The sequence below is a fragment of the Cebus imitator genome, unplaced genomic scaffold, assembly GCF_001604975.1.
Source record: "Cebus imitator isolate Cc_AM_T3 unplaced genomic scaffold, Cebus_imitator-1.0 Scaffold106, whole genome shotgun sequence".
Lineage (NCBI taxonomy): Eukaryota > Metazoa > Chordata > Mammalia > Primates > Cebidae > Cebus > Cebus imitator.
Genome location: NW_016107421.1, coordinates 4,851,732 through 4,878,242, shown reverse-complemented (window position 1 = coordinate 4,878,242; position 26,511 = coordinate 4,851,732). Strand labels below are relative to the sequence as shown.

Here is a 26,511-nt window from a genome sequence, read left to right as displayed (position 1 = left end):
CTTGATCAATTCGGCTGTTAAAACTTGTGCATAGTTCGCGAAGTTCTCGTGTTGTATTTTTCAGCTCCATTAATTCACTTATATTCCTCTCTAAATTGTGTGTTATTGTTAACATTTCGTCAAACCTTTTTTCAAAGTTCTTAGTTTCTTTGCATTGGGTTGGAACAAATTCTTTTAATTCCCAGAAGTTTCTTATCATCCACTTTTTAAAGTCTGCTTCTGCTAATGGAACACAGTCTTTCTCCATCAGGCCTTGTTCCGTTGCTGATGAGGAACTGTGATCCCCTGTAGAGGGAGAGGCATTCTGATTTTGGGTATTCTCAGCCTTTTTAGGCTGGTTTCTTCCCTTCGTTATAAATTTATCCATCCGTGGTCTTTATAATTACCGTCTTTATAGTTGGGTTTCTGAATGGACGTCCAACTTGTTGATTCCCGGCGGTAGAATCTGAGCAACCCACTGTGCTGGCCAAAACGGCGGCTTTAAGATTGATGGTGCTTTTCTGACTCTGCACCAAGAACCGCTGCTCCAAGGCAGCGGCAAAACCGCCTCATTGGCCTCAAGAGTCGCGCTGGCAACACGTGGGGCTCCTCCGCTGGGAATCTCCTGGTGTGTGAGCAACAAAAATTGATCTGAAAGTGTGGTGTCCTCTCGTTCTCTGCTCTTTCAGTGGGAGCTACAATCCCGAGCTGCTAGTGATCAGCCATCTTGGATCTCTCTCTAATATATTTATCTTTTCTTTTGTTGTCCGTGCTTTTGTTGTCATATCTGAATCAGTGCCAAATCCAATGCTGCGAAGGTTTTTCACTGTTTTCTTCTAAAAGTTTTGTAATTTTAACTCTTACGTTTCAGTTGTTGATTCATGTTGAGTTGATTTTTGGATACGGTGTAAGGTAAAGGTCCAACTTCACTTTCTGTGTGCTTTTAAAAATTGTTCTTTTAGTAGTTGCTCCCAAATTTACAACATAGCTTCTTTGTTCTTACATCAGCTGGCACATGTGTAGAAAGAGAGTTAATGTAGCAGGCCTGAGGCTGCCATCCTTAGAAAGACCTGCTACCAAGGTTGGCCTCTGGCTGGTATCTAGAAACTTGGATTGGGGGCTGGGGTAGTTCCCACCATTTCCAGAAGTGATGAGTGCCTCACTATACTAAAACTGCTGTACAAACAACGTGGTTTATGCTGAATCATAGCTCCCTGAGAGCCTGGGACTATAGTATGTACTAAGCAGAGGGCAACTACATGACCAACCCCCAATAAAATCATTGGGCACTGAGTCTTTAGTAAGCTTCCCCAGTAGACAACATTTGATAGTGTCACAATTCATTACTGGAGTAATTAAGCACATCCTGTGTGATTCCACTGGAAGAGGACTCTTGGAAGCCCGTTTCCTCCAGACTTCACCTTATGTACCTTTTCCCTTTGCTGATTTTGCTTTGTATTTTGTTATTGGAATAAATCATAGCCATGACTACATCTATATACTGAGTTATGTGAGTCCTCCTAGCATATAATAAAGCTTGGGGTGGTCTTGAGTACCTCAACATAGAACATCTTAGCCTCTTGCCAAACTGCAAGGTGTTTAGAATAGGAAGAATACTTAATCCCCTCTCAACTTATATATTAGTGTTATCATGTATTTTAATTCTATTAGAACCTATAAAACACCATTATTTTTGTTTTATAAAGTCAGTATTGATTGAGACATACCACATATTTATTATTCTTGATCTTCCTTTCTCCTATACCTCTGACCTTTTAATTAAGATCACTTTTTTTCCCCAGAGAACACTATGGTATTTTCTTTCAAACAGGGCTTCTTCTAAAGTAACAAATTATCTTAGCTTTTTTCAGTTGCATGATAATTAGTGATTTTACATTTATTTTTGAAGTTCTTTTCCTAGGCCTAGAGCTTTGGGCTTGGAGAATTATCTGGTGACTTCTGTTGAGAGTCAGCTGGAATCTGCACTCTTAAACTTTCTCCCTCCAGCTGCTTTATAGTTCTTTTTGGCTTTGATTTTTCAAGCAGTTTTTCTCTGATGTATTCACATCATGCTGAAGGCTGGAGTGGCTGTGGCAACTAAGACAACAATGAAGTTTGCGGCATCAAATGACTCTTTCAATCACAAAAGATTTCTCTGTAACTGGAGATTCGGTATGATAGCATTTTACTCAGAGTAGGAGTTCAAAATTGGAGTCAATTTCCTCAAACTTTTTTTTTAAACTACCTATTGGGTATTCTATCCCCTCAAACTTTGCCACTGCTTTATCACCTAAGTTTATGTATTATTCCAAATCCTTTGTTATTTCAACAATGTTCACAGCGTGTTCACTAGTAGTAGACTGTATCGCAAGAAAGCATTTTCTGGGCAGGGCACAGTGGCTCACACCTGTAATCCCAGCACTTTGGGAAGCTGAGGTGGGACAACTGCTTGAGGCCAGAAGTTTGAAACCAACCTGGGCAAAATAACAAGATCTCAGCTCTACAAAAATAAACAAATAATAAAAAAAAGAAAGTATTTTCTTTGCTCATCACAATAAGGAACTTGTCATCCATTCAAATTTGATCACGAGATTGTAGCAATTCAGTCCCATCATCAGGCTCCACTTCTAATTGTCTTGTTATGTCTACCACATCTGCAGTTACTTCCTCCACTGAAGTCTTGAACCCCTTAAAGTCATCTATGGGTTGGATTCGACTTCTTCCAAATTCTTGTGAATGTTGATATTTTTACCTTCTCCTATAAAAATAAATATTCTTAATGGCATCTAGAATGATGACTCCTTTTCAGATAGGTTTCAATTTACTTTGCCCAGATCGATCAGCGAATCAGCTATGACAGCTATAACCTTATGAAATATATTTTAAAATATTTAAGACTTGAGTCAAAATTACTCCTTGATCCATGGGCTGCAGAATGGATGTTGTGTTAGCAGGCATGAAAACAACCCATTAATTTCCTTGTACATCTCCATCAGAGTTCTTGGTAACGAAATGCATTGTCAAGGAACAATAATATTTTGAAAGAAATCTTTTTTTTTTTTTTTTTCTGAGTAGTAGGTCTCAATGGTGAGCTTGAAAGATTCAGTAAACCAGCCTGGATAACATGGTTAGACCCCATCTCTTAAAAAAAAAATTAGCCTGGCATGGTGGTATGTGCTTGTGTCTGTAATCCCAACTACTGAGGGAGGCTGAATCAGGAGGATTACTTGATCCCAGGGATTCAGTAAACCCTGCTATAGGCTGGGCAAAGTGGCTCATGCCTGTAATCCCTAGCACTTTGGGAGGCTGAAGTGGGAGAATTGCTTAAGGCCAGGAATATGGGTAAGAGAGGTGAGCCTGGGTAACATAGGAGAGACCCTGTCTCTACAAAAGGTTGAAATTTAAAAAAAAGTAGCAGGGCATGGTGGTGTGCACCTACTGTAGTTCTAGCACTTAGGACACTGAGGCAGGAGGATCCTTTCAGTCCAGGAGTTTGAGGTTGCAGTGAGCTATGATTGTGTCACTGTACTCCAGCCTGGGTGATAGCAATACACTGCCCTTAAAAAAAGAACAAAACCCAAAAACCTGCATGCTATAAACAGATGTATTGTCATCCAGGCTTTGTTGTTCCATTCATAAAGTGAAGGCAGAGTAGATTTAGTGTAGTTCCTAAGGGCCCTCGGATTTTCAGAATGGTAAATGAGCATCAGTTTCAACTTAGAAGTAAACAGCTGCATTAGCCCCTAACAAGAGAACCTGCCTGTCCTTTGAAGCTAGGAATTGACTTTTCCTCTCTCACTGTGAAAGTCCCAGAAGGCATCTTCTTTCAGCAGATGGCTGTTTCTTCTACACTGAAAATTTGCTGTTGAGTGTGGCTACTGTCATCAATTATCTAACCTAGATCTTCTGGGCATCTTGCTACAGCTTCTATATCAGCATTTGCTGCTTCACAATGTACTTTTGTTAGAAAGACGGCTTTTTAGAATGATACACTGGACTTTGGGTACTGTGAGAAAGGGTGGGAGTGGGGTGAAGGATAAAAGACTATACATTGGGTATAGCGTACATTGCTCGGGGCTTGGGTGATGCGTGCACTAAAATCTCAGGAACAAAAACAAAAAGATGGCTTCTTTCTTTAAACCTCATGAACTAATCTAACCCTCTGTTAGCTTCACACTTTTCTTCCTCAGCTTCTTCCCCTCTCTCATCACCTTCAAATAACGGAAAAGAGGTCCTTGCTCTGAATTAGGCTTTGGCTTAAGGCAATGTTGTGGCTGCTGTGATCTTCTATATAGACCACTAAAATTTTCACCATATTAACAATAAGGTTGTTCCATTTTGTTATCGTTCTTGTGTTCTTTGGAGTAGCATTTGTAATACTTTTCCTTGTCGGCTTCACAACAACGAACAACTTAGCTAACTGGTATAAAAGGCCTAGTTTTCAGCCTATCTTGGCTTTTGAGATGCCTTCCTCACTAAGCTTAATCATTTCTAGCTTTCCATTTAAAATGAGAGACATGTGAGTCTTCCTTTCACTGGAACACTTACAGGCCACTGTAGGGTTATCAGCTGGTCTAATTTCAATACTGTGTCTCAAGGAATAGGGAGGACCAAAGAGAGGGAAAGAGATGGGGAAACAGCCAGTCAATGGAGTGGTCAGAACATACACATTTATAAAATCCACTGTTTTATATGGGTGCAGTTGAAAGTGCCCCAAAATAATTACAATAGTAACAAAGATCACTGATCACAATAACCATAAGAGGCATCACAAAAAAATTTGAAATGTGTGAATGACCAAAATGTGACACAGGCACAAAGTGAGTACAGGTTGTTGGAAAAATGGCACTGATAGACTTGCGTGATGCAGGGTTGCCACATACCTTCAATATGTAAAAAATGTAATATCTGTGACTACTGAGGGGAGATATGACAAGACAATGCAGCTTCCATCCTGCTCTCTCTGGCTTAGGGGAAGCCAGCTGCCATGGTATCAAGACATTTGAAGAGCCTCGTGGAAGGGCCTCTGTGGTGAGGAACTGAAGCCTCCTGCCAACAGACATGTGAATGAGCCCCCTGAGAAGCAGATCCTCTGATCTCAGTCAAGCCTCGGGATGACTACAGTCCAGGCCAACATCTTGACTGCAACATGAAAAACCCTGAGCTAAAGCTACCTGGCTAAGTCACTCCTGAATCCTGATCTGCAAACTGTGAGTTTCTGAGTGTTGTTTAAGCCAGTCAATTTTACGGTAATTAGTTTTGCATTAATAGTTAAGTAATTCCAGTATGTTTGTTTTTAGGTTTCATATTATTATTTTGTGATTATATTATTTTAAATTTAATATGCTTTTTATGTAAAAAGAAAATGAAATCAATAGCTTATAAATTTTAAGTAATATTCAAATATGAAAGAATATGATTACTTTACCTCTTTATTGTTTTCTAAATTCCTAACTGGGAGCAGAGTTTTTCAGAACAGATGAAGTCATTTCCACAATAGTATTAATAGTTAAGCCATTCAGAAAACCTTTATGTCTTATTCTCACTTCCTGAAGCGCATTTATAATACGGTCTCTATGCGAAAGGAAAACATACATGAATATTTGTCTTTTCCAAAAGAACACATTCTGATTATGTCTAAGTTATTAAATTAAACTATATTTTTACACAAAAGTTTTAAACTAGTTAAAATATAATTCTGGTTATTACCTGCTGACTTCTGGATGCAATTCAGCCAATCTCTTCACAATCTTGGTAAAGCTACGAAGGTTCAATGTATTTGGAGGTATGAACTGAACAGGTGTATCAGGCAATAATTTAGCAGATTCAATTTGCTTACAATTCTTCTTGACACCCTAAATAAGCATTTTAGAAGTTTTCTTAAAATCAGTAAGGACCATTGTATAAATAAAGACAATACAGCTTATTCAATGATAATATATTTGAAAATTAAAATAACATAAAAATTTCTTAAAAATTTACTCTAACTTAGGATTATTTGTACTAATTGCATTTACTTGAGCTGTGTTTCAGGGCCAAGTATTAAAAAACATACCCAACATTTTTTCTTACTAATAAAGTATATGAGGCTATGCCTAAATAAGCCTTTCTCAACCAGATTCCTCATCTGAACCACAGAACACAGAGAATGATATAACTACTTTCTCAATTCTCCCAAAGATAGGACATAAATAGTTCCATTTTAGATGCATAGGAGAGAGATTCATTCATTAAATAAACGTTTTAGGCTTAGGGCAGTAAGGCTTAATTCTCTTAACCAACTTGACTAAGAAAGGTTACGCAGTAATTAGAAATATTTTACATCATATTTACTATATACCATATGTAATGAATACAAACTGTACGCCCAGAAATGTACCATATGCTGTGGGGGAAAAACTAGTGATAGAAAACAGAGCCCTCTTCATTTTTGAAGAGACAAAATTAAAATGACCAATTAGTTACTGTTAGCAATGCAAGTAGGCTATAAATTGTAGAAAACCACTGTAAATCCCATAAAAGTTCAACAAAAAAAGGACTCAGCTTTGAAGCCTCGATAAAAAGTCAGGGCAAGACACATAATATTTAGACCTTTCACATCAGAATATTGTATCTCTCACTTGCTTGCTTATTGCCTTATCTCCCCCACTAGATTTAAGCTCCTTAGGAGCACAGACTTTTGTCTGTTTCATTCATTGTTGCTTTCCCAGTGCCTAGAATAGTGTACACACTTGGTATGTAATAACTGTTTATTTGGTAAATAAAAATTTGGGATACAATAGTTTAAGTGACAGGTGAAACAACAGAAAGAATGTACTCTCCAAGAAAAAGCCAAATTATTCGTAAGTAATAACAACAGCTAATATTTTCTGGGTACATCTTCCATGGTAGGCGCTGTTCTAAAAATTTTTTATATTAAGCTCATTTAAGCTTTTCAACATTTGTGAGGTAAGGGCTCTTATCTCCATTTTAAAATAAGAAAGCTCAGAAACGGAAAGTTTAGGTTAATTTCTCAGAATCACACGATGAGTAGGTGCCACAGCCAGGTTATAAATCTAAGAATTTTTCTTAATCACCATGATTCTGCCTCTCATTGTAGACAATCAATATTTTCTAAATGAATGAAAATAAATAAATGTTGAGAATCAAAAAAAGAACAAGATAACAAGAAATTGCCAGAAGGAAAAGAGAACTTAAGAGTATAGTTTAACTAAGATGGTTACAGGAGCTTCCCTATCCATATAGTCTTACCAATAGCCTGTAGGGCCCTTTTTATAACGTCCCTCTCCCAACCCCATGGACCAGTGCCACAGCTGACAGGACCAAGAGTGTTGCTGCCTGAGCTAGTGAACATCAAAACCACCGCCTGGATCAGTTCAATTTCCTGTCTAAAGCATGTGTAATTAGCAGGGTGTGGTCGCTCACACCTGTAATCCCAGCACTTTGGGAAGTCAAGGTAGAAGGATCACTTGAGGACAGGAGTTTGAGAACAGCCTGGGTAACATAGCACAGCCTGGTCTCTACAGAAAAAAAATATAAAAATTAGCTGGGCATGATGGCACACCTGCAGTCCCAGCTACTTTGGAGGCTGAGGTGGGAGGATCGCTTGAGCCCCAAGAGTTCGAGACAAAAATTAAACTCATTTATTCAACAAGTATTTATTCTTTCATCCAGTTATTAAAAGGGATTTGTGCTGATCTGTAGGTTCAAAATAATCCCAGTAAAAATCCAATTAGGATTTTGTTTTCTGTAGACAAAAATTATAAAAATAGGTGAATTATAAAAATATCCAGTAAGGCAAAGAAACTAAATAGTCATAATAATTCTGAAAAAGAATAAACTTAGAAGACTCATTCCACCTGATCTCAAAACTTCCTATGAAGCTACAGTAATGAAGACAGTGTACCAAGGGTGGAAAGAGACAATCGGTTCAATGAAACAGTTCTAATCTAGAAATAGACTCACACAAACATGATCAACTGATTTTTTTACCAAGGTGCAAAGGCAATTCAACAGAAATAAGATCATCTTTTCAACAAATGATGCTGGAATTATACTATATTCAAAACAGAAACAAATGCAAATAAACTACCTCAACAAATACCTGAAACAATATATAAAAATTAACTCAAATTCTCTGTGATCTTAGATTATGCTAAGATTTTTTAGCTACAACACTAAAAGCATACATTATAAAAGAAAAAATAAATTATACTTCATAAATGCTAAAAATCCCTGTTCTGAGAAAGACACTTTTAAGAGAATGAAAGGACAAGGCACGAAGTGAGAAAAATTATCTGCAAATCACCTATCTGTCTGGTAAAGGACTTATAATCAGAATATTAAAAAATTAAAAATAATAAACAGCTGAATAAAAATGGACACAACATGAACAGGAAAAAAATGGTAATATACACAACAACATGGATCAATCTCAAATGCATTAAGTGAAAAAAGCCAGACTAATAGGGATACACAGTATATTTCATTTATATAACATTCTGAAAAAGGTACTTTTTTTTTTTTTTTTTTGAGACGGAGTTTTGCTCTCGTTACCCAGGCTGGAGTGCAATGGCGCGATCTCGGCTCACCGCAACCTCCGCCTCCTGGATTCAGGCAATTCTTCTGCCTCAGCCTCCTGAGTAGCTCGGATTACAGGCACGCGCCACCATGCCCAGCTAATTTTTTGTATTTTTAGTAGAGACGGGGTTTCACCATGTTGACCAGGATGGTCTTGATCTCTTGACCTCGTGATCCACCCGCCTCGGGCTCCCAAAGTGCTGGGATTACAGGCGTGAGCCACCGCGCCCGGCCTGAAAAAGGTACTTTTAAGATTAGGAAACAGATCAGAGCACAAGACAATTGTTTGGAATGATGGAACTGTTCTGAATCTTGCTTATAAGGTGGTGGCGACTTGCCTATATGAATTTGTCTAAAATTACAGACACCAATAAGTATTGAATTTTACTGTCTGTAAACTTTTAAAAAAATATATGTGTAATGCCTATGGGATTCCAGACAATTTGCTGAGCAGTGGAGAGAAGAGTGAACAAGGCAAACTATACTACTTTTCACAGGGTGTTTACCTCAAGAAGATAGACATGAGAATATATGAAAGTAAAATGACTACATTTTATGGTTTTAACAATTATGAGATAAGGTTAGCTGTGAAAGAAAAATAATGAAGAAATTATAATTACTTATAGAGTAGTAATAAAAAGACTGTAAAGGATTGGCAGAGGGCCTAGTTAAAATGAGATATTTGTTAGCTCGGTCTACAAAGACCTAGATTTCCCTCCAGGAACAACTGGAGTTGTACAAAAGCAGGTTAGGGTGGATTCAAGGTTAAAAACAGTTCAGATTGGCCAGGCGCGGTGGCTCACACCTGTAATTCCCGCACTTTGGGAGGCTGTGGTGGGAAGATCATGAGGTCAGGAGATTGAGACCAGCCTGGTCAACATGATGAAACCTTGTCTCTATTAAAAATACAAAAATTAGCTGGGTGTGGTGGCTGGCACCTTCAATCCCAGCTATTCAGGAAGTTGAGGGAGGGGAATTGTTTGAACCCAGAAGGCAGAGGTTGCAGTGAGCCGAGATCACGCCATTGCACTCCAGCATGGGCAACAAGAGTGTAACTCTGTTTCAAAAACAAAAACCCCACAATTCAGATTAATGCTGTCATTCACATTTCAAGACTGCATATTGAAGTTATATATTCTACAAAGCTATTTACAGCAATATGACATGTACAAAGACCATTTTAGGGATCTATCAAAAACACTAACCTCCTGGTTGGAAGGGAAACACTCGCTGTCTTGCTCAGATCCCAGCTGCCGTGGCCTAGTTCTGGGCAATCTAGAAATGGAGAAGGCTGAGTGGATTTCTTTGTTGGTGCTTTTCTCCAAATTATTTGAATTAATTCTATTCCCATTTTTGGAGGAAAGTGGTGACGTATATTCTCCAGGAGTTTTAACAGGCCGCACATTTACTGATTTTCCATTTATTTCTATCCCATTCATTTCTTTCACAGCCATCTTTGCATCACTGTGTTTTGTAAAAGCAAGAGATGCATATCTAAAACATAAAAGCAGGAAACCAAAAGGTTGTTAATGACTTCAAATTATGTCAAACTTAATTTTGTAACTATTGACGCAAATACGTTTTTCACAAGAATAACTGCTTTTAAAAATTAAAAGGTTGCTGTACTTACCTTGGGATTAGGAAGCATATTTATTTAGGATAACTAAATAAAAACCAAGTTAAAGATGAGAAATAAAAGAAAAACATTTCTTATACATTATCTCCTATTTTATATTAAAATCTACTGTAAAACATTTGCAAAGCTAATATATGATAGAGTTGCATGGATTAGTGGTCTGGGGACAACTGGTTATCTGCAACTAAAAAACTTAAAATTAATCCCTACATATAAACATAAACTTCAGATAACTTAAAGGCTTAAATGTGAAAGGCAAAATTTTAAATATTTAGCATAATATATAAAAGTATATCTTTATGACCCTGTAGTGGGGAAATATAGACAAAAAAAGAGTTGGAAAATCTCATCAGAATTTTAACTATGTATACAAGAAAGCTGGGCAACAGCTATTCTTACAAAAGCAGCAGCTCTAGACCATATCAATGGAAGGATATATACCAAATCCTGGGAAAAGTAGCTGTTTTCCAATGATGGGACTCTGGATAAATTTTTATGAATTCCTTGTATTTCTGCATTTAACTGTATTTTCTAAATTTCTATACAGAATGCATAATAGTTCCAGTAAGAAAAAAATCACATTTTAAAAAAGTATTCAACAAGATATTAAAAGAATCTTTCATATCAAGTAATACTCCTAGGATTACAATACTACTTTAATATAATGAAATGTATTAACATCATATCAACAGGTCAAATAATTACAGCTAAACAATTATCTTACAATTATATGACTTGACTTAAGACACATATTTTTAATAAATTGCAACCCCAACTATAAATAGGATCCTTTCTTAATTGATAAAATTTTTTATATCTGAAATAAATAGCTATCACTTTTAGTAATAAACAGCAAAAAAATGTCCATTAAGCTATCACCATTGTTATTTAATACTTTTGAATGATCTGGGAATGTCACAAAACAGAAAGCGGCAACATATACATGCTCAAAGTGATTATATGTAGATGAGGTAGCTGGCTACCTGAAATATATAAAAAGTTTCAACTAAAAAGTACTTGAAATCAGAAATAGTAAAATGAAATCCAGTTTTCTGAGCACCTACCATGCGCCAGGCTCTATTCCTAGTGTTTCACATATTTTACTTGCAATAGTTTCACAGCAATGCTATCGAGGTAGTATTATTATGTTCACTTTATAGATGAAGAGGCTGAGGTACAGAAAGGTTAAGTAACTTGCCCAAATTTATTAACCAAGTTGTTGACAGAGCTGGAATTGAACCAATGCTATGTATTTACGGAAGCTGTTGTTTTACCTAATGTGCTCTACTTCCCTACAAAATGGCATGTAGCGAGATAAAGTATACAAAAATCAATAACTCTCCTGTATACCATTAACAAGTCATAAAGTATATTGAAAAAAGATCTAGTTAAGAACAGCAACAATTCAAGATTGCAGCTTTTTGTCCATGTATACCCTTTCCTAACCTGTGCAACCCTGTGAGAATAGCCCTTGACTTTATCACCACTGTGGCTGGTATCTGGTATAGAACCTCTGTCAAACAGCAGACACATAGTAATGCACACTGATTAAAATTGGGAAACACACCTGTAATTAGTAGAAGAATCACAGATAAAAATTTCGGAAACTTGGTATTTTTGGAAATGAGACCTTAAATCAGCCTAAAATAAGAGAAATAAAAGTTTGTGAAAGATAGAAAAAACAGCAAAATATGAACAATTAATAAATTTGAAAATGAAGCTAAAAAAAAAAATCCTGGCATACCTCAGATACTGAAGGACAGAGGCCACCAACATGTATCAAATAACCTTTCTCTCTTCGTGAGGGTTCAACATTCTTCATTTCTGCTTAGAGAAAAACAGGTAACAGAAATGATCCTTTTTGTTCTGATGTGTCAGAGAAAATGTGAGCACTGTGAAATATTTTATGTTTCCTTTTTACTAACCCAAAGTTTATTATAAAGTTATCAGCAACTATCAGCACTTCTAGACTGAGGACTAAGTGCCTGCAGTACAGTTTTAAGATTTCTGGGCCTTAATCATATCATCTTAAAAAATAAAGATGTTGGGTTAGTTAAGTCTCTTGTAGCTCAAAAATGGGTAAATTACATCTAAACAAAGTAATCAGTTACTGTAATTGTTGTCCCTCGGTATCCCTGGGAGACTGGTTCCAGGACAGCCTGAAGATTGCTCAAGTCCCTTAATGTAAAATGGCATAGTGTTTGCATATAACGTACCCACATTCCTCCATATATTTTAAATCATCTCTAGATTAATTATAGTACCTAATACAATGTAAATAGTTGTTATGCTGTATTGTTTAGGAAATAATGAGCCTCCCAGAAAGTCTGTACATATTTAATACAGGCTCTTAAAAATATTTTCAATCTGCAGTGGATTGTCTTTCATTTGTCTATCTAGAAGTGCTATCTAGAACACCGTGTCCACACACAGGATCTTAACTCCCTAGTGTTAATGCAGGCTACAGCTAGTGGTCTGAGAGCTCTGATTATGCACATTCCCTTGCTGTGGAAACATCATACCAAGAAAACCTTTTAATTGGACCAGGATCTATAGCAGGTATTATAATATGTAGCTTTTAATAATATGTAGCTTGTAAAAAAAGGGGGGAGACATCTTGAGTTAGGCAGCATGATTTTCCAAACTACAAATACTAGGATTATAGATACACTTGTTTCTTGATAAAAAATTCAAAATTCTTAGAGTACATTTTCATAGTCTCTATTGTGAAGAGAACCCGAAATCAAAAAGGATCTACTGAATGGAGATTCAAATTACTAGCAAATCCTATACCTGACACATAGGGAGTACACAAATATTTGCTGAATGAATCCTAAAGTAGCTTTTATGTATGTGCTTTATAATTTTTATATAATAATAGGAGCTGTGCGATTTTTATTTTTTTTCATTAAGTAATAATATAAGAATAGCCTAATACTTATCCAGTGTTTCTGATGCTCCAGGCACTATGGCAAGCACTTTATACACATCATCTCATGTAATTCTTACACCACAAGGTAGCTATTATTATTTTCATTTTGCAGATAAGGATACTGAGGTCTCAGGAGTTTAGGTCACAAATCTAGTAAGTGGTGGAGCTGGAATCCAGGGAGAGACTGTCATCTTTAGGTAATAATACCTAACCTTCATTAACTTAACTTACTTCATTTGTTAATCTCGTTGAATCATGATGTATTCTAAAGGAAAAATTGCAAAACCACCTACCTTTATATTTTTACATTGGAATGAGGAGGGAGTAATGAGCTACAGTACAGTTAAAAAGGGTAAATAAGTATCAAAAGACATTATGCCCATCACCTCACTTTCACTACTTCAATACAAAGTATCTATGAAATATCTAAATGAGCTGCATGGCGTACCTGGCACTGGAGATAGGCAGTAAACAAAATATATAAACATCCCTGAGCTCACTGAACCAATGAGAGGATGGGAAGTCAGTCAATATATCAAGTAAGCAAATCACACAGTATTGTGACAAGTGACATGAAGAAAACTAACACGAGGGCAGAAAAAAAACAGAATAAAACTAGATGATATGGGGCTGGGTGTGGTGGCTCACGCCTGTAATCCCAGCACTTCAGGAGGTGGGTGGATCACTTGAGGTAAGGAGTTCAAGACCAGCCTGGCGAAACCTCATCACTACTAAAAATACAAAAATTAGCTGGGTGTGGTGGTGGGTGCCTGTAAGCTGAGGCAGGAGGGTTGCATTTAGCCAAGATAGTGCCACTGTACTCCAGCCTGGGTGACAAAGTGAGATTCTATCTCAAAAAACAAACAAAAAACAACAACAACAAAACCCCAAAACTAGAGCATATAATGCCATTTAATTTAAATTGGATATGTGTATTAAATATATGCATAACAAAATGCATAAAATTGGTCATTAAAATATTCACAGTGATTATTGCGTTGGAGAAACTTCAGTTAATTTTAATTTTCCTATATTTTAAAATGTTATTTAAATCATGATAAGCATTATTTATACAAGCAGGAAAAAACAATAAAACCAATGCTGATATGGAAAATAAAAGAAAAATCCACAGAAGATCCAGAGAAAATAAGGAAAGGTAGCATAAACTTCACTAGAAATGATAGAAGGACAGTAATCACAGGTACTAGAGAAAATTGTAACTATTCTAAGCAATTAAGGACTATCTAAAAATGAAAACATCCCTAAAATTATTGAAGTAAGAGTTCATCATTAACACCAATTTGACAGACTAGACCTCGTTGCCTGATGGTAACTGGGAAGCTGGATTTATTCACCATGTACCAACGCCTGGAAAGTGCCTGATGAGGGCTCAGAGGAAAATGATGCCCTCAGGAGTGCTGATGTTGGCCTAGAGCAAAGGGAAGAATGCAGGTATCTACCTGTTAACTAAATCTTGGATTTAAGCTTTTAACAGTTTTTTTCTCTTTAAAAAATTGACCTCCAACTGAACAATTTCCTCATTTTTTATATTTATAAAGAAAAGCCAAAACAGGAATAAATTATTAAAACAGCTCAGTTGCCCAACACAACACAGAAGCAGGTAAGCACTATTTTACAAATAATCTAAGCTAGGATTTCTCAGTAAATTATTGAGAACCAACCTAGTGTAAGGTCCAGATTGCATCTGTCTTGTTCTATTTGATTTTCTTGTGTTCCTGAGATGTCGACTCCTGTCAGGTTTTCTTTAGCATCAAACCAGTCTTCACTTATTTCTTGGTAATGCCTGCAGTCTAAGGCATTAAACACAATGAGCTATGAATTCATATAATGTCCAACACAACTGAAAAGTTATCTAAAAACCATGGATACAGCAGTATGATGATGACTACTAGTTTTATATATAAATCTAAAGATAAATATTAGCAAAATAAGAGAACCAAGCATAAAGATTCTCTGAGAAGGATTTTCAGCAGTCACCAAATAAAATTGCTTTCAGTCTGAGTGATCTGTTTCCTAGTTTTCCTTTAATGAAAACACTATTCCCAGCTTATTAAAACCCGTAATAAGTTGCATTTTGAATTGTCCTTTAGTGAAGACATATTATCTTTATATATGCAATAACATGAAACCTCTTTGAAAGAATTAAGCAGTATTGCACCTATTTCATTAGACTTAAATTAATAATCTTTTGGAATGATCATAATCTCTTTTCATGTGCTAAAAATACACACGATTTACAGAGATACAAATTAGATACAAGAGAGAATTTCCATACTGGAGACATGAACCAGAAGAATAAAAGTCCATATTATTATTCAGCATTGTCAGTTATATTAGGCAACCTTAAGATGTCAAGTAGCAATAATAAGAACATGCTTGACATTTATAATCAGAATGCCATTCTGTCAATTTAAAATATTTATTTTTATTTAATGAATGAACATTACCGGCATGTTAAACCTTATTTTGTTTTCCAGCGTCTATACAAGATAACCCATTTTTATACTAACCTTTATCATCAAGTTTCAGTTGACTAAAGTCTGCATTTATATCACCATTTTTTAAGACATCTTTCTTGGGTGATATGCTTTGTGCAGCATGACTATTGTCAGATGATAAAGACATCTGAGGATTAAGATAATAAAAACAACAATAAATAAGGACAAATAATGATTTGGCTCTTACTATGTGACAGGTACTCTTCACTGGCATTATTTAGTCCTCACAGTAATGAGGGCTATGAAAGCAAAACATTATCAACCTGACCTGACATATGAGAACACAGAATCTAAGTAACTTGTTGCCTCATGTTACACAGTTAACAAGAATTACAATTTGAATCCATTCTGTGTATAGTGACTGCTAATACTACTATTTGGCAAAGTGTGGCATACATACATGAGAAGTAATCAAGATAATTTTTGGAGAGAGATATATATAAAATATTTATCACATTAACCTTTAACAGTTATATATTTAATGTATGCTTACGTGTATCTTTTATTTATGAGAAGCAGTATTACTTTCTTATATGTAATAGTTATTATTTACATTTAAAGTTATGTAAAAAGAGAATAATTTAAGGACAAATACAAAGCAACATCATAGGTAATATAGGGCTATGGTAAATTGTGAAGGTGGTACATGAATGGCTGAAATTTACAAACACTATACTAAGTTTCATGCATTACCAGTTAATATAATGAGATAGGAATTAAAATGTAATCCCAACTTAAAATAGATATTGTTTTGTACTCAAAACCAAGATTATAAAAAACTATATTATATCTGCATCTCATTCTTTAAAAAATAATTTATTGTTCTCCCTAAATAAATAGGTTATACAATTGCTACCATTAAAAACATTAAAATCTAGTTTTGGATTTGTTAATTCTTCATGGATAACTGAGATTTTTTTTTAAAAAAGAAATTAACAATGGAATAGACAATGTTAAAGTAATTTACTTTTATTGAATCAAGTATTTCGCTTTTAACTTTGGATTTCATCTTGGGGGATTAATATTACTCAAATAAAGAAACCTCAGGGTTAAAACAAAGTCAGAAAAGCAAACTAAACCCCAGCTTTTCTATTCCATTGCCTCCTTGCTCAATAATGGAATAGAGTCAGTGTTTCCATAACACTTTGTAATTTTCAGAATGTTCTTACATAGATTAAATCTTCCTTCTTGGTTGTCATCTGACAAACATTTTCTTGGAGAAACAAGAGTGAGTGAGAAAACCTCTGACACGCATTTACAAATGATTTTCATCATTTCAGTAAAGAAGAAATTATAACTTTTCCCTGTCTAAAATGACTGAATTATTACTTGACCTCATGAGATGAAGGTATAAAACGTTAGTTTTAATTGTACTGGCTCAACATGATGATGGCACTAAATTATAGTTTGCCTAGGACAGTCCAGGTTTATACTGACTGTTGTAGAGAATTACCATTACACTCTTTAAAACTCAAAAGTCTCCTGGCATGATGTAAATTATATGTTCACCCTACTCAACATACACAGTTGATATCTGTTTGATCAGGATTCAACATAAACATATCATTATAATCAGTTATATCCCTCAAATGGTAGTACACAAAGTAAGCCAGTTGAGTGAAAGGGAAGATGTCAGGGTTTCTCAAAATTATAGTTTACTTTACTTAAACTATACAATTAAAGATTTACACTGATGAACTTTCCAGGAACCTTACTTGAGAGAGTGTCTTTTTTAGTTTCGAAGAAACATCAACATCATGAGCCCTTTGATTATCTAGTTGATCATCTGCTTCTGAAAAGCTAAAGAGAACACTTCAGAAGAAATACGATCTAATATTTGACAGAAGAGTAGCGTGACTATAGTTAAATACAATGTATATTTCCAAGTAGCTAAAAGAGAGGACTTGAAATGTTCCCAAGACACAGAAATGACAAATACACAAGATGATGGATATCCTGAATACTGACTTGATTAGTACATACCCTGTGCATGTAACAAAATATTACATGTACCCCATAAATTTGTACAATATTAAGTGATAAACACTTCATTAAAACATTTATCAATGTTCTAAAAAGGGAACAAAACATAAAGTTTAAAGTAAGCTGAATTAAACAATATTTAGGATCTAATGAATTATAAATCAGATAAAACCATAACTCACACATGTGTTTCTTTTTTCATTAGCTGGAAAAAGAGAACAGGAAAAGAAATATTTATTTAAAATGTTTTCTGTCTTGATGAAGTAAAATTTTTATCCCTAAAACATATATACATACCTTGGAAGCAAAAGTAGAGAAGGTAGATAATAATTTTGATTCTACTGACAGTGGGGGCAGCTCTTCCAGTGGTATGCCCTGGTGTATTTTTTCTTTCAAACTTACATATTTAACTTTTAAGTCTCCCAAGAGAGACAGTAGTGCGGATCCCAATTCCTTCGTAGCAGAATTACTTGATAAATTCCTGTTCAAAAGTTGAGTGCACGAAACTAAATTATTTAGGCCCAAGTCATCCGTTTAACACTAGTATTATACACTTGATTCTTGAACTCCTGTGCTCAAGCAATCCTCCTGTCTCAGCCTCACAAGTAGCTAGGACTACACGTGTGCCACAATGCCCAGCTAATTTGTTAAAAAATGTGGAGACAGTGGTCTCATTATGTTGCCCACGCTGGTCTTGAACTCTTCGCCTCAAGTGATTCTCCTGCCTCAGCCTCCCAAAGTGCTGGGTTTACAGGCACAAGCCACCTTGCCCAGCCCCACTTGGTTCTAATTTTACTAGATCTTTAGATATTTTCTTTTAAATGTTGAGTTAAAAGGAAAAGCTGAACCACAGTAAATGTGTTTTTCTAAGGGCAGTACAAATAACTCTGAACACATAAGCCAGAGAGAAAGTGTGGTAACATGTTATGCAAAACCCTGATTTCACCCTTACTTGAACTTCATAAAGAAACAACAAATCTATGTTTCCACTGGATTCGTCATGCCAACCATGCATTGTGGCCCCTCTGTGAAACTCAAGGGTTCTCTTACCCTTAGGCTAACTGACAAACCCAGTAACAATCTACTCCTCATTTTACTCTTCAAAAAGGAAACTTAAAGAAACTTTCTAGAATAAACTTAAAGCTAGTGACAAATTTCTAAGAAAAAACATTTAAAATTAATAAACACCTATTTAATCCTTCCCTATTTTCCATTACAAGTTTGTAAATATCACAACAATGGCGACGACACATCTGATAGTGAACATTTAAAAGTTGCAGCTCTGCTTTTACGGCTCTCTGCTTTATTTTCCGACAGCACATTGACGGCAAATCCTTCTCCGTATCTTTAAAAAGTTGAACTTCCCTTTAAAAATAAAAGAGTATCAGGTAAGATTTCAAACATTTTTCTACAGTAATAACATGCCTCCAGAAACAGATTTTAAATTTTTAATATTTCCCTGTCAAGTTTAAATCAATTTCTACTAAAGATGAAGAGGCTGTAGGAACATATAACAACTTCAGAAAACAAGAAGTTAAAGCTAAATATATTCCTTCTAGAAGTCGAGGAAGTAAACAATTCTCAAATTCATACTTTATTTTATCAAAAAAGTATGAATTTGAGAATTGTTTATTCTGAAGAATTGCTTATTCTGGATAAAGTCGTTTTGGAAATGACCTTATTTGTCCAGAATCAATGGATTTTTTTTAACCTAAATCAACCTTTGGCCAAGATTTTTTAAAGTTATAAGCATTTTGGATGAAAGTTATTCTTAAAACATACTGTCATTTTAATAGAAAATAATTTACATATTTCTTAATAATTAAGGGTCATTAACATAAGCAAATATTTTGCTGTACTATTATATCAAAAGGCCACAAGTCACTATATTTTTTTTTTGAGTATTAGTTTTTGGAGGTCTTCCCTTGTTACTAATTGCCACTTCTAGCTATTCTCAATAGTTCTGCTTCTAGGAACTATTCTATTTAATTTTATAGAACTGAAATACCAGATTAAACATATTAGAAGAATGAATAAATGAAGGAAAAAGTAAATGACCTCAGAGTATGATAACTAATTTGGCTTCTTAGACCTTCCCTGTTTCTCTCCCTCCCACTTCCTTGTTCTCCACTGTGTTCTGAATTACAAGAGTATCTAATAAATGCAAAGCAAATTATGTAATGAGTTAAAATCAAGATTAAAATGTTCCTGTAAAAGTAGCTAGTTACTTCTCCAAATAAATGACATATTCCAAAGGTAATTGTTTTGGTCTACAGGTGAATAAAATGAAGGAAAATGGAAAATTAAGTCAGTATGGATTTGGGTTGAACAAGTAAAGATTAGATGCCACGAGTTTCTGAAGAAATTGAGACTGAAATCTCAATAAATAAAGAGCTTTAATATTCTATATTGTTTTAATATTTATCTGAAGGTAAACGGTTGAAGCAGATGATATCTTAAAGTCCATTTTAGCTATTATTCTATATGGGTAAGTATGCCACACAGAAAGCAACTATTTTGATATTTTCTTCTAGACATATCTGTAAGCTTATTTATCTCACATACCTCTCAGGATGTTTCTTTAGGTCTGTGATATCAACCGGTTTTCTTAATTCCAGGAAATCCTGAAAACATGATTTAAAATTAAATTATAAACAACCTATGTTATATCTGAAATTCCAAACTAGTAAAATGTATAATTCAGTTTCTAATGGATTTTGTGGGAGGAGCTTCCATGAGAGAACTGGTGGTAATTTACACACCTTTCCCCTCATTTAGCATCTTCTAACAAAAGCCTTAGTACAATTCAACAAACCAAAAACATTTACATTAGCATACACTGTCTCTTTATGAAGACTAAATTTTATTATTTCTCATATTGATTTTACCTTATTTAGAAAATTTCCAACAGGTTTTAAACTGTCAACTGAGGGAGATTTTCCTGATCCTGTTGTCATAGCCATCTGTGTATCTATACAATCTTCACTGTATGACCAATCTGTACCACAAGCCACACTTTTCTGTTTCTCATTTTGCCATTCATCAGGTCGTTTTTTATTCATCATTGTTACCTCCGTGTTGCTTGATGTAGATACTACAGAAGGTCTTGTACTTGTTGCCCTGCTGGTTGTGAAACAAGCCCTAAAATCAGTGCTAACGTCCACTGCCTGATTAATTGTGACTGTACAACTTGCTCCATCTGTCATTGATTTAGTACACATTCCTTCCATATTGTGAAAGCATGTTTTCTTTGTGGTACTGCTATTAGCAACTTTTAGGGAGCTATTATCTTCTTTTGGCTGATTATCTCTGACTGCAATCTTTGGTAGTGTAACAGAAAAATCTAAGGCTGAGTCAGGGGCGTTTAGCAGGCTTTTATAATGTGAATATCCGCAGGAAGAAATTATTGAATCATCAAAAACAGAGGGCCAGGAAGTTTGATGGTCTTTACAGGGTTGGCGTAATGTCTCTAAAGCTTTATGTTGTGGTAATGTGCTAGGATTTTCAAGGTGCTGTAATATTTTCTTCTCAACAATTTTATTTCCATAAAAATCTTTACTTTCATTTATTTGAGATTTCATTTTTTCAGTATAAATTTTCATTTTTAATACTTTTTGGGGGCTTAAGGAACCACTTTTAGATTGAGATTCCTGGTTTCCTGGAGAATTGCTTCTTAGTACACTGCTATCAAAAACTATGTGGCCCGTTGAACTAGTCGCTTGTTCCTTACACTTTTCATGCTTTAGGTCATGATATTCCCTTAACATAACAGAATTCTGAAATTTGGAGACATGAGGTGAATTTTCTTGTCCATAAACATCAAGTGAATCTAAAGAGATGATAGAACCACTTCCCGAGTTAACACGATTATCTTCTCCATTGCTAGCACATTTAACTTCATAACCTGAATTTCCTAATTCAACAACTTCCAGATTACATATACCTAATGTTTTTGTTTGGTCAAAAGTTAAATGGTTACTTATGTATTCTTGTTCTTCTGCACTGTGATATTCCTGCTGTGAGTCTTCATCTGTATCATGCTTTTGTATATCTTCAGCAGTTTCTTTATAATTAGTATCTGAAATATTGTAGATTCTTTCCAAGCCAACAGTCTTATCTTGATATTCCAAAATATCAAAAAACATCTCCTCTTTTTTCTGCACTTCAGGATCTAATTCTGAACTTAATGGAGTAAGATTTTCCTTCTTTAGTTTTGACTCTGGATAATGTATAGAATATGTTTCATTCAAGAGAGCATAGTCAGTACTGTCTTCAAGTTCACTCGACTGAAAGTGAGTACTCTCTCTGTTAGTATCTTGACTCACTGAAAAAAATTGTTCTAATAAATCCATTTTGTCAATATTGCTAATTTCTTTATTATTAGCGCTTTGCTCTAGTGTCGAAGAATCCCAGTCATCATGAGGAAAAGTCAATTTGACTTCATCACAACCACTGGAGGATAACGACAAATTTTCTTTCTTAGGATTCGAAGGTTTATCTGATTAAAAAAAGGATAAAAATATTAACAGCAACATTATAGAATCTAAACCCTAGAAAAACCTTAGACATGATCTGATTTAAGCTCTTTCCAATGCAGGAATACTTTTTACATCATCCATGACAAATATCCCTTGCAGTAGCAGCTAAAAACCGAACTATGTCCTCCCAAATGCATACATTGAAGGCCAGACTCAGACTCATATGCTGGAAATGGGGACTCTGAGAGGTAATTAGGTTTAGATGAGGCCATGAGGGCAAGACCCTAATTATAGCATTAGTGTCCTTTCAAGAAGAGACACAAGAGAGCTTGCTACCCTTCTCTCTCATGTGAGGACGCAGCCAGCAAGAAGGCAGCCATCTACAAGCTAGGAGGAGACCCTCTCACCAGAACCTGACCATGCTGAGACCTTGATCTCAGACTTCCGGCCTCCAGAACTATAAGAAAACAAATGCCTGTTGTTTAAGCCACTCACTCTATGGTATTTTGTCATGGCAGCCTGAGCTAAGACAACAGGCAGGATTTTCTTGAATTCTTTCAATGGAAAGGAATTTACTGTTTATAGGGAAGCCAGTTTGTAAAATGGTCTAATAAGAAACGTTTTTCTTAGAAATTTATTTAATAAATCTTTATGTGCCTCCTAGTGCTAGCCCTAGGCATTGTAAAAACAAAGAAAAAGAAGATAGAGACGTTGTCCCTAAGTGCTTATGGTTTTCATATGGTCATGATAAGCACACAAAAATGTAAATTTTTTTTTTCTTGAGACAGAGCCTCTGTCACTCAGGCTAGAGTGCAGTGGCATGATCTCAGCTTACTGCAACCTCCGCTTCCTAGGTTCAAGCGATTCTCCTGCCTCAGCTTCCTGAGTAGCTGGGATTAAAGGCACCCACCACCAAGCCCAGCTAATTTTTTGTATTTTTAGTAGAGATGGGGGTTTCATCATCTTGGCCAGGCTGGTCTTGAACTCCTACCTTGTGATCCACCCACCTTGGCCTCCCAAAGTGCTGGCATTACAGGTGTGAGCCACTGCGCTCAACCAAAAATGTATTTTTAAAAAAGTGCTGACAGAGTTGTGTTGATGGAGCAGGTAAATTTTTGAGAAAAAAGGGGAAACAGACTTCAGAAAAACTTTATATTTAAAAAGTGTTTTAAAGCAAAATAGACAAAATTATTTTAGGCAAACTCAACACAATTACAGTTCGCTGTGTGAAAGAACATGGCATTTTCAGGAAATTGTAAGCCAGCTTGTCTGTAGTAAAAGAACTCTTATGAGAGTGACAGGAATGACGAACTGAAAAAGGCCTTTTATGATGTGTTAAGGAGTTTGGTTCTTATTCTAAGGCAACAAAAGACCACCGAAAGCTTCTTAAAAGGTTAGTCATTTGACTGGAATTGAGTCATTGAGTCAGTCCTGGCAACAGAAAGAATAAAAACTTGAAAGAGGAGAATAAAGGCAGGTACCAAAGGAGTATAGAAGTGGGACTGAAGAAGAGACTGGTATGAGAGTTCCACAACTGACGAGTCTCGGTGGCCAATTAGAGATGATAGTAAGAGGAAGAGAGAGAGCAGTGGCTTTCAAAAGATTTTTTGACTAAGATCATAATTGGAATTACATTTTATATCATGACCCAGTACACACATACATATGTGTATGTGTAAAAGTAAAAGAAAAATTTTACAAAACAGTGATTATTCCTTGTCCAATGTATTCTGGTATTCCTATTTTATTTTATTCTATTTCACTTAAAAAGTTGATCACAATCAGCTAAACTGATGTCATGACTTACCAAATGGCCAATAAATACCTACTTAAATATCACTCAAAGATAATACTTACATGTTTACAACTTGGTACTATAGTTGAATGGGAATATTCAGAGCTAAAGAGATAGGGACTGTGTAAAGAGCAGATTTAGAAGGTAAAGAGGAAAAATGAGAAGGAGGGGGAGGAGGATAATGAGTTCAATCCTGGGCAAGTAGAGTCTGAGGTTAGTAATAAAACACCCAGATGTGAGTGTCTGTCCAGTAAGCTGTTATAAATATGTGTTTAAAGATAAGAGAGTTGTTTGGGAGTCCTTTAGACATTGTAGATACTAATTCTTTGGTTTTTTTTTTTTACATTTGTAATGTAAGTGAATTTTCCTAGTTTATTGCTTATCTTTTAACTTTTAAAAATTATTTTAAGAGACAGGGCCTTGCTATGTTGCCCAGGTGCTAGACTTGCATCATGCAATCTTACTGCCTCAGCCGCCCATGTAGTTTGCCTGGCTTTAAATTTTTATAGTGTCTTGTCATATCAGAATTGTACAGGTTATTTAGTTAAATGAATCAGTCTTCTGTAACTTCTGGGTTTTGTGTCTTTGGCCTTCTCTACCAAGCAATTATAAAAATGTTCTCTTATAATTTATTCTAATTGTGTGTGGGGGTGGGCTGGGGGTTAACACTTAGTCTTTTTACACTATACAGAATATATTTTTCTCTTTAGCATAAGGTAGGACTCTAACTTAATTTTCTTCCAAAATGGATGGTCAATTGTCCTAACACCATTTGCCAAATAATCCACTATTCTCCTTCTGAGGTGAAACAACATTTTTACCATATTCTGAAGACCTCCTGTTTCTGTTTCATGATTTTCTAAGAATTTATTTCGATTTATCTGTTCCATTAGCCTATTATCTTTTTGTATAACAGTATTATACTGTTTTAATTATTCTAGTACCGTGGGATTTTTTAATATCTGGTAAGTTAAGTTTTTTCCTTTATTTTAAAAATTATTTTACATTCTCTCCAACAGATTAATTTTTTAAAAGGTTTTTTTTTTGGAACATTTTGAATTGCATACAATATCCTATTAGGATTTACTGAGATAGAGAACCATTATCATGCCCAATCTCCAGAAGCCTTTCTCTAGATTTCCAACATTTAACATATGAATAGAAAGTATACGGTTTATTCCGTTAGGGTTCATTACTGACATCTTCATTGTGTAACTGGACCCTCTTAATCTTCTTACAATGCTTTCTGCATTGATTATACTCATTACTACTATCACCCTAAATTTTTAAGCTAATTTGTTTCTTAACTTGTCCATCCTTTTATCTTAAACCTTTCTTTTCTGTTTTAAATGTGTCTCATGAACAATGTAGAATAGTTTTTGTTTTAATCTAGAATATATACCTCTTAATAGTTTAAGGTACATATATTCATAAGCACATAAAATTTAGTCATTTTGCTTTTTATACTCTTGCTATTTCTTATTTTCTTTCTGCCATTACCCAAGAAAAATACATTTCAGATTTATGGGAAGAAGAAAACATAAAACTTGGGCAGCAGAAGTCAGCCTGCTCACTTTCTGCTTATCACCCTGAAGGTAGCTATACCTGTCAGCAGTTTCTTGAAAGGCTGGCTGGACAGAGATCCTTTCTTCCTGCTCACTTTCCCTTTCCTAAATCTTCCATTTTCCTGAAAGTTCCTGCCTAGACTGCTCTGATCCACCAAAAATCACCTGAGTCAATTTGGCAAGTTAAAAACACACGAATCTTACCACCTTAGAGGGAGGAAGAGTTAAAAAGCAGCACCTTGAAGGGCAAACTGTCTGGCACAATACATTTAAGCACCCTTCCAAAGCAAGAATAAAGGTAAGTGGCCTAGACCCTTACCTTTCCGAAGGTTGCTTCCATTACTGTGGTAGCCTTTATCAGATGCTGTCTCCAGTACTACAGTGGCCTGCATCACTTGAAGATATATAATCTAGAAAAGATATAAATATTGAACTTTTATTATACTTAAAAATCATAAACTGACAACTACATAATAAACAGAAAAGACATGTTCTTTTAAAATTTCCAAGGAACATTTTTTTAAAAAAACCAATGTGTTAAGTCACTACACTAAGTTTAAATCCAAAAAATAGTCTTAAGACCATAATATCACCTCTTTTATGTCAAACCTAGATAAAAAGCTTCTGAAACAAATGTACACTTATTAAAAACCAATCACATGGCAAATCCGTATGATGGAAAACCTCTCAGCAACAGAAATAAATAAACTATTGATATATGTTACCTCATGGGTTAATATCAAAAACATGCTGAAAGAAGCTAGATAAAAGAGATCACCTATTGTATGATTCCATTTAAATAAAACATCTAACTAAAGCAAACTTATAGAGAGAAAGCAGATTAGCAGCTGCTTGGGATAGGCAGTGGGGGGTGGGAAGAGAGATTAGCTATAAATGGGCATGAGGGATAAAAATGTTCTAAAACAGATTTATGATGGGATGGTTGTAACACGTGATAAGGTTACTACAAATCATTCAAATCAGTAAATATAACTCCAAAAAACTGTTTGAAAAAGGTAATGATGGGCCGGGCGCGGTGGCTCA

The 26,511-nt window shown here is 35.3% G+C and overlaps 1 protein-coding gene across 1 annotated transcript in view; it reads right to left on the bottom strand.

Annotated features, from left to right (window-relative positions):
* Positions 1-26,511, bottom strand: part of RBM44 (RNA binding motif protein 44) — a 43,055-nt gene that overhangs the window by 6,223 nt on the left and 10,321 nt on the right. Inside the window, exons 2-15 of the mRNA XM_017537800.2 lie at positions 25,787-25,877; positions 20,518-22,127; positions 20,195-20,253; positions 18,818-18,994; positions 17,927-18,110; positions 17,812-17,834; positions 17,362-17,446; positions 15,659-15,773; positions 14,810-14,938; positions 11,940-12,019; positions 11,763-11,836; positions 9,765-10,053; positions 5,689-5,834; positions 5,408-5,553 (exon numbers count right to left, since the gene is read on the bottom strand). Coding sequence (XP_017393289.1) covers positions 5,430-5,553; positions 5,689-5,834; positions 9,765-10,053; positions 11,763-11,836; positions 11,940-12,019; positions 14,810-14,938; positions 15,659-15,773; positions 17,362-17,446; positions 17,812-17,834; positions 17,927-18,110; positions 18,818-18,994; positions 20,195-20,253; positions 20,518-22,127; positions 25,787-25,859 — 3,168 coding nt within the window. The 5' untranslated portion in view covers positions 25,860-25,877 and the 3' untranslated portion in view covers positions 5,408-5,429. The remainder of the gene's footprint in view (positions 1-5,407; positions 5,554-5,688; positions 5,835-9,764; positions 10,054-11,762; positions 11,837-11,939; positions 12,020-14,809; positions 14,939-15,658; positions 15,774-17,361; positions 17,447-17,811; positions 17,835-17,926; positions 18,111-18,817; positions 18,995-20,194; positions 20,254-20,517; positions 22,128-25,786; positions 25,878-26,511) is intronic.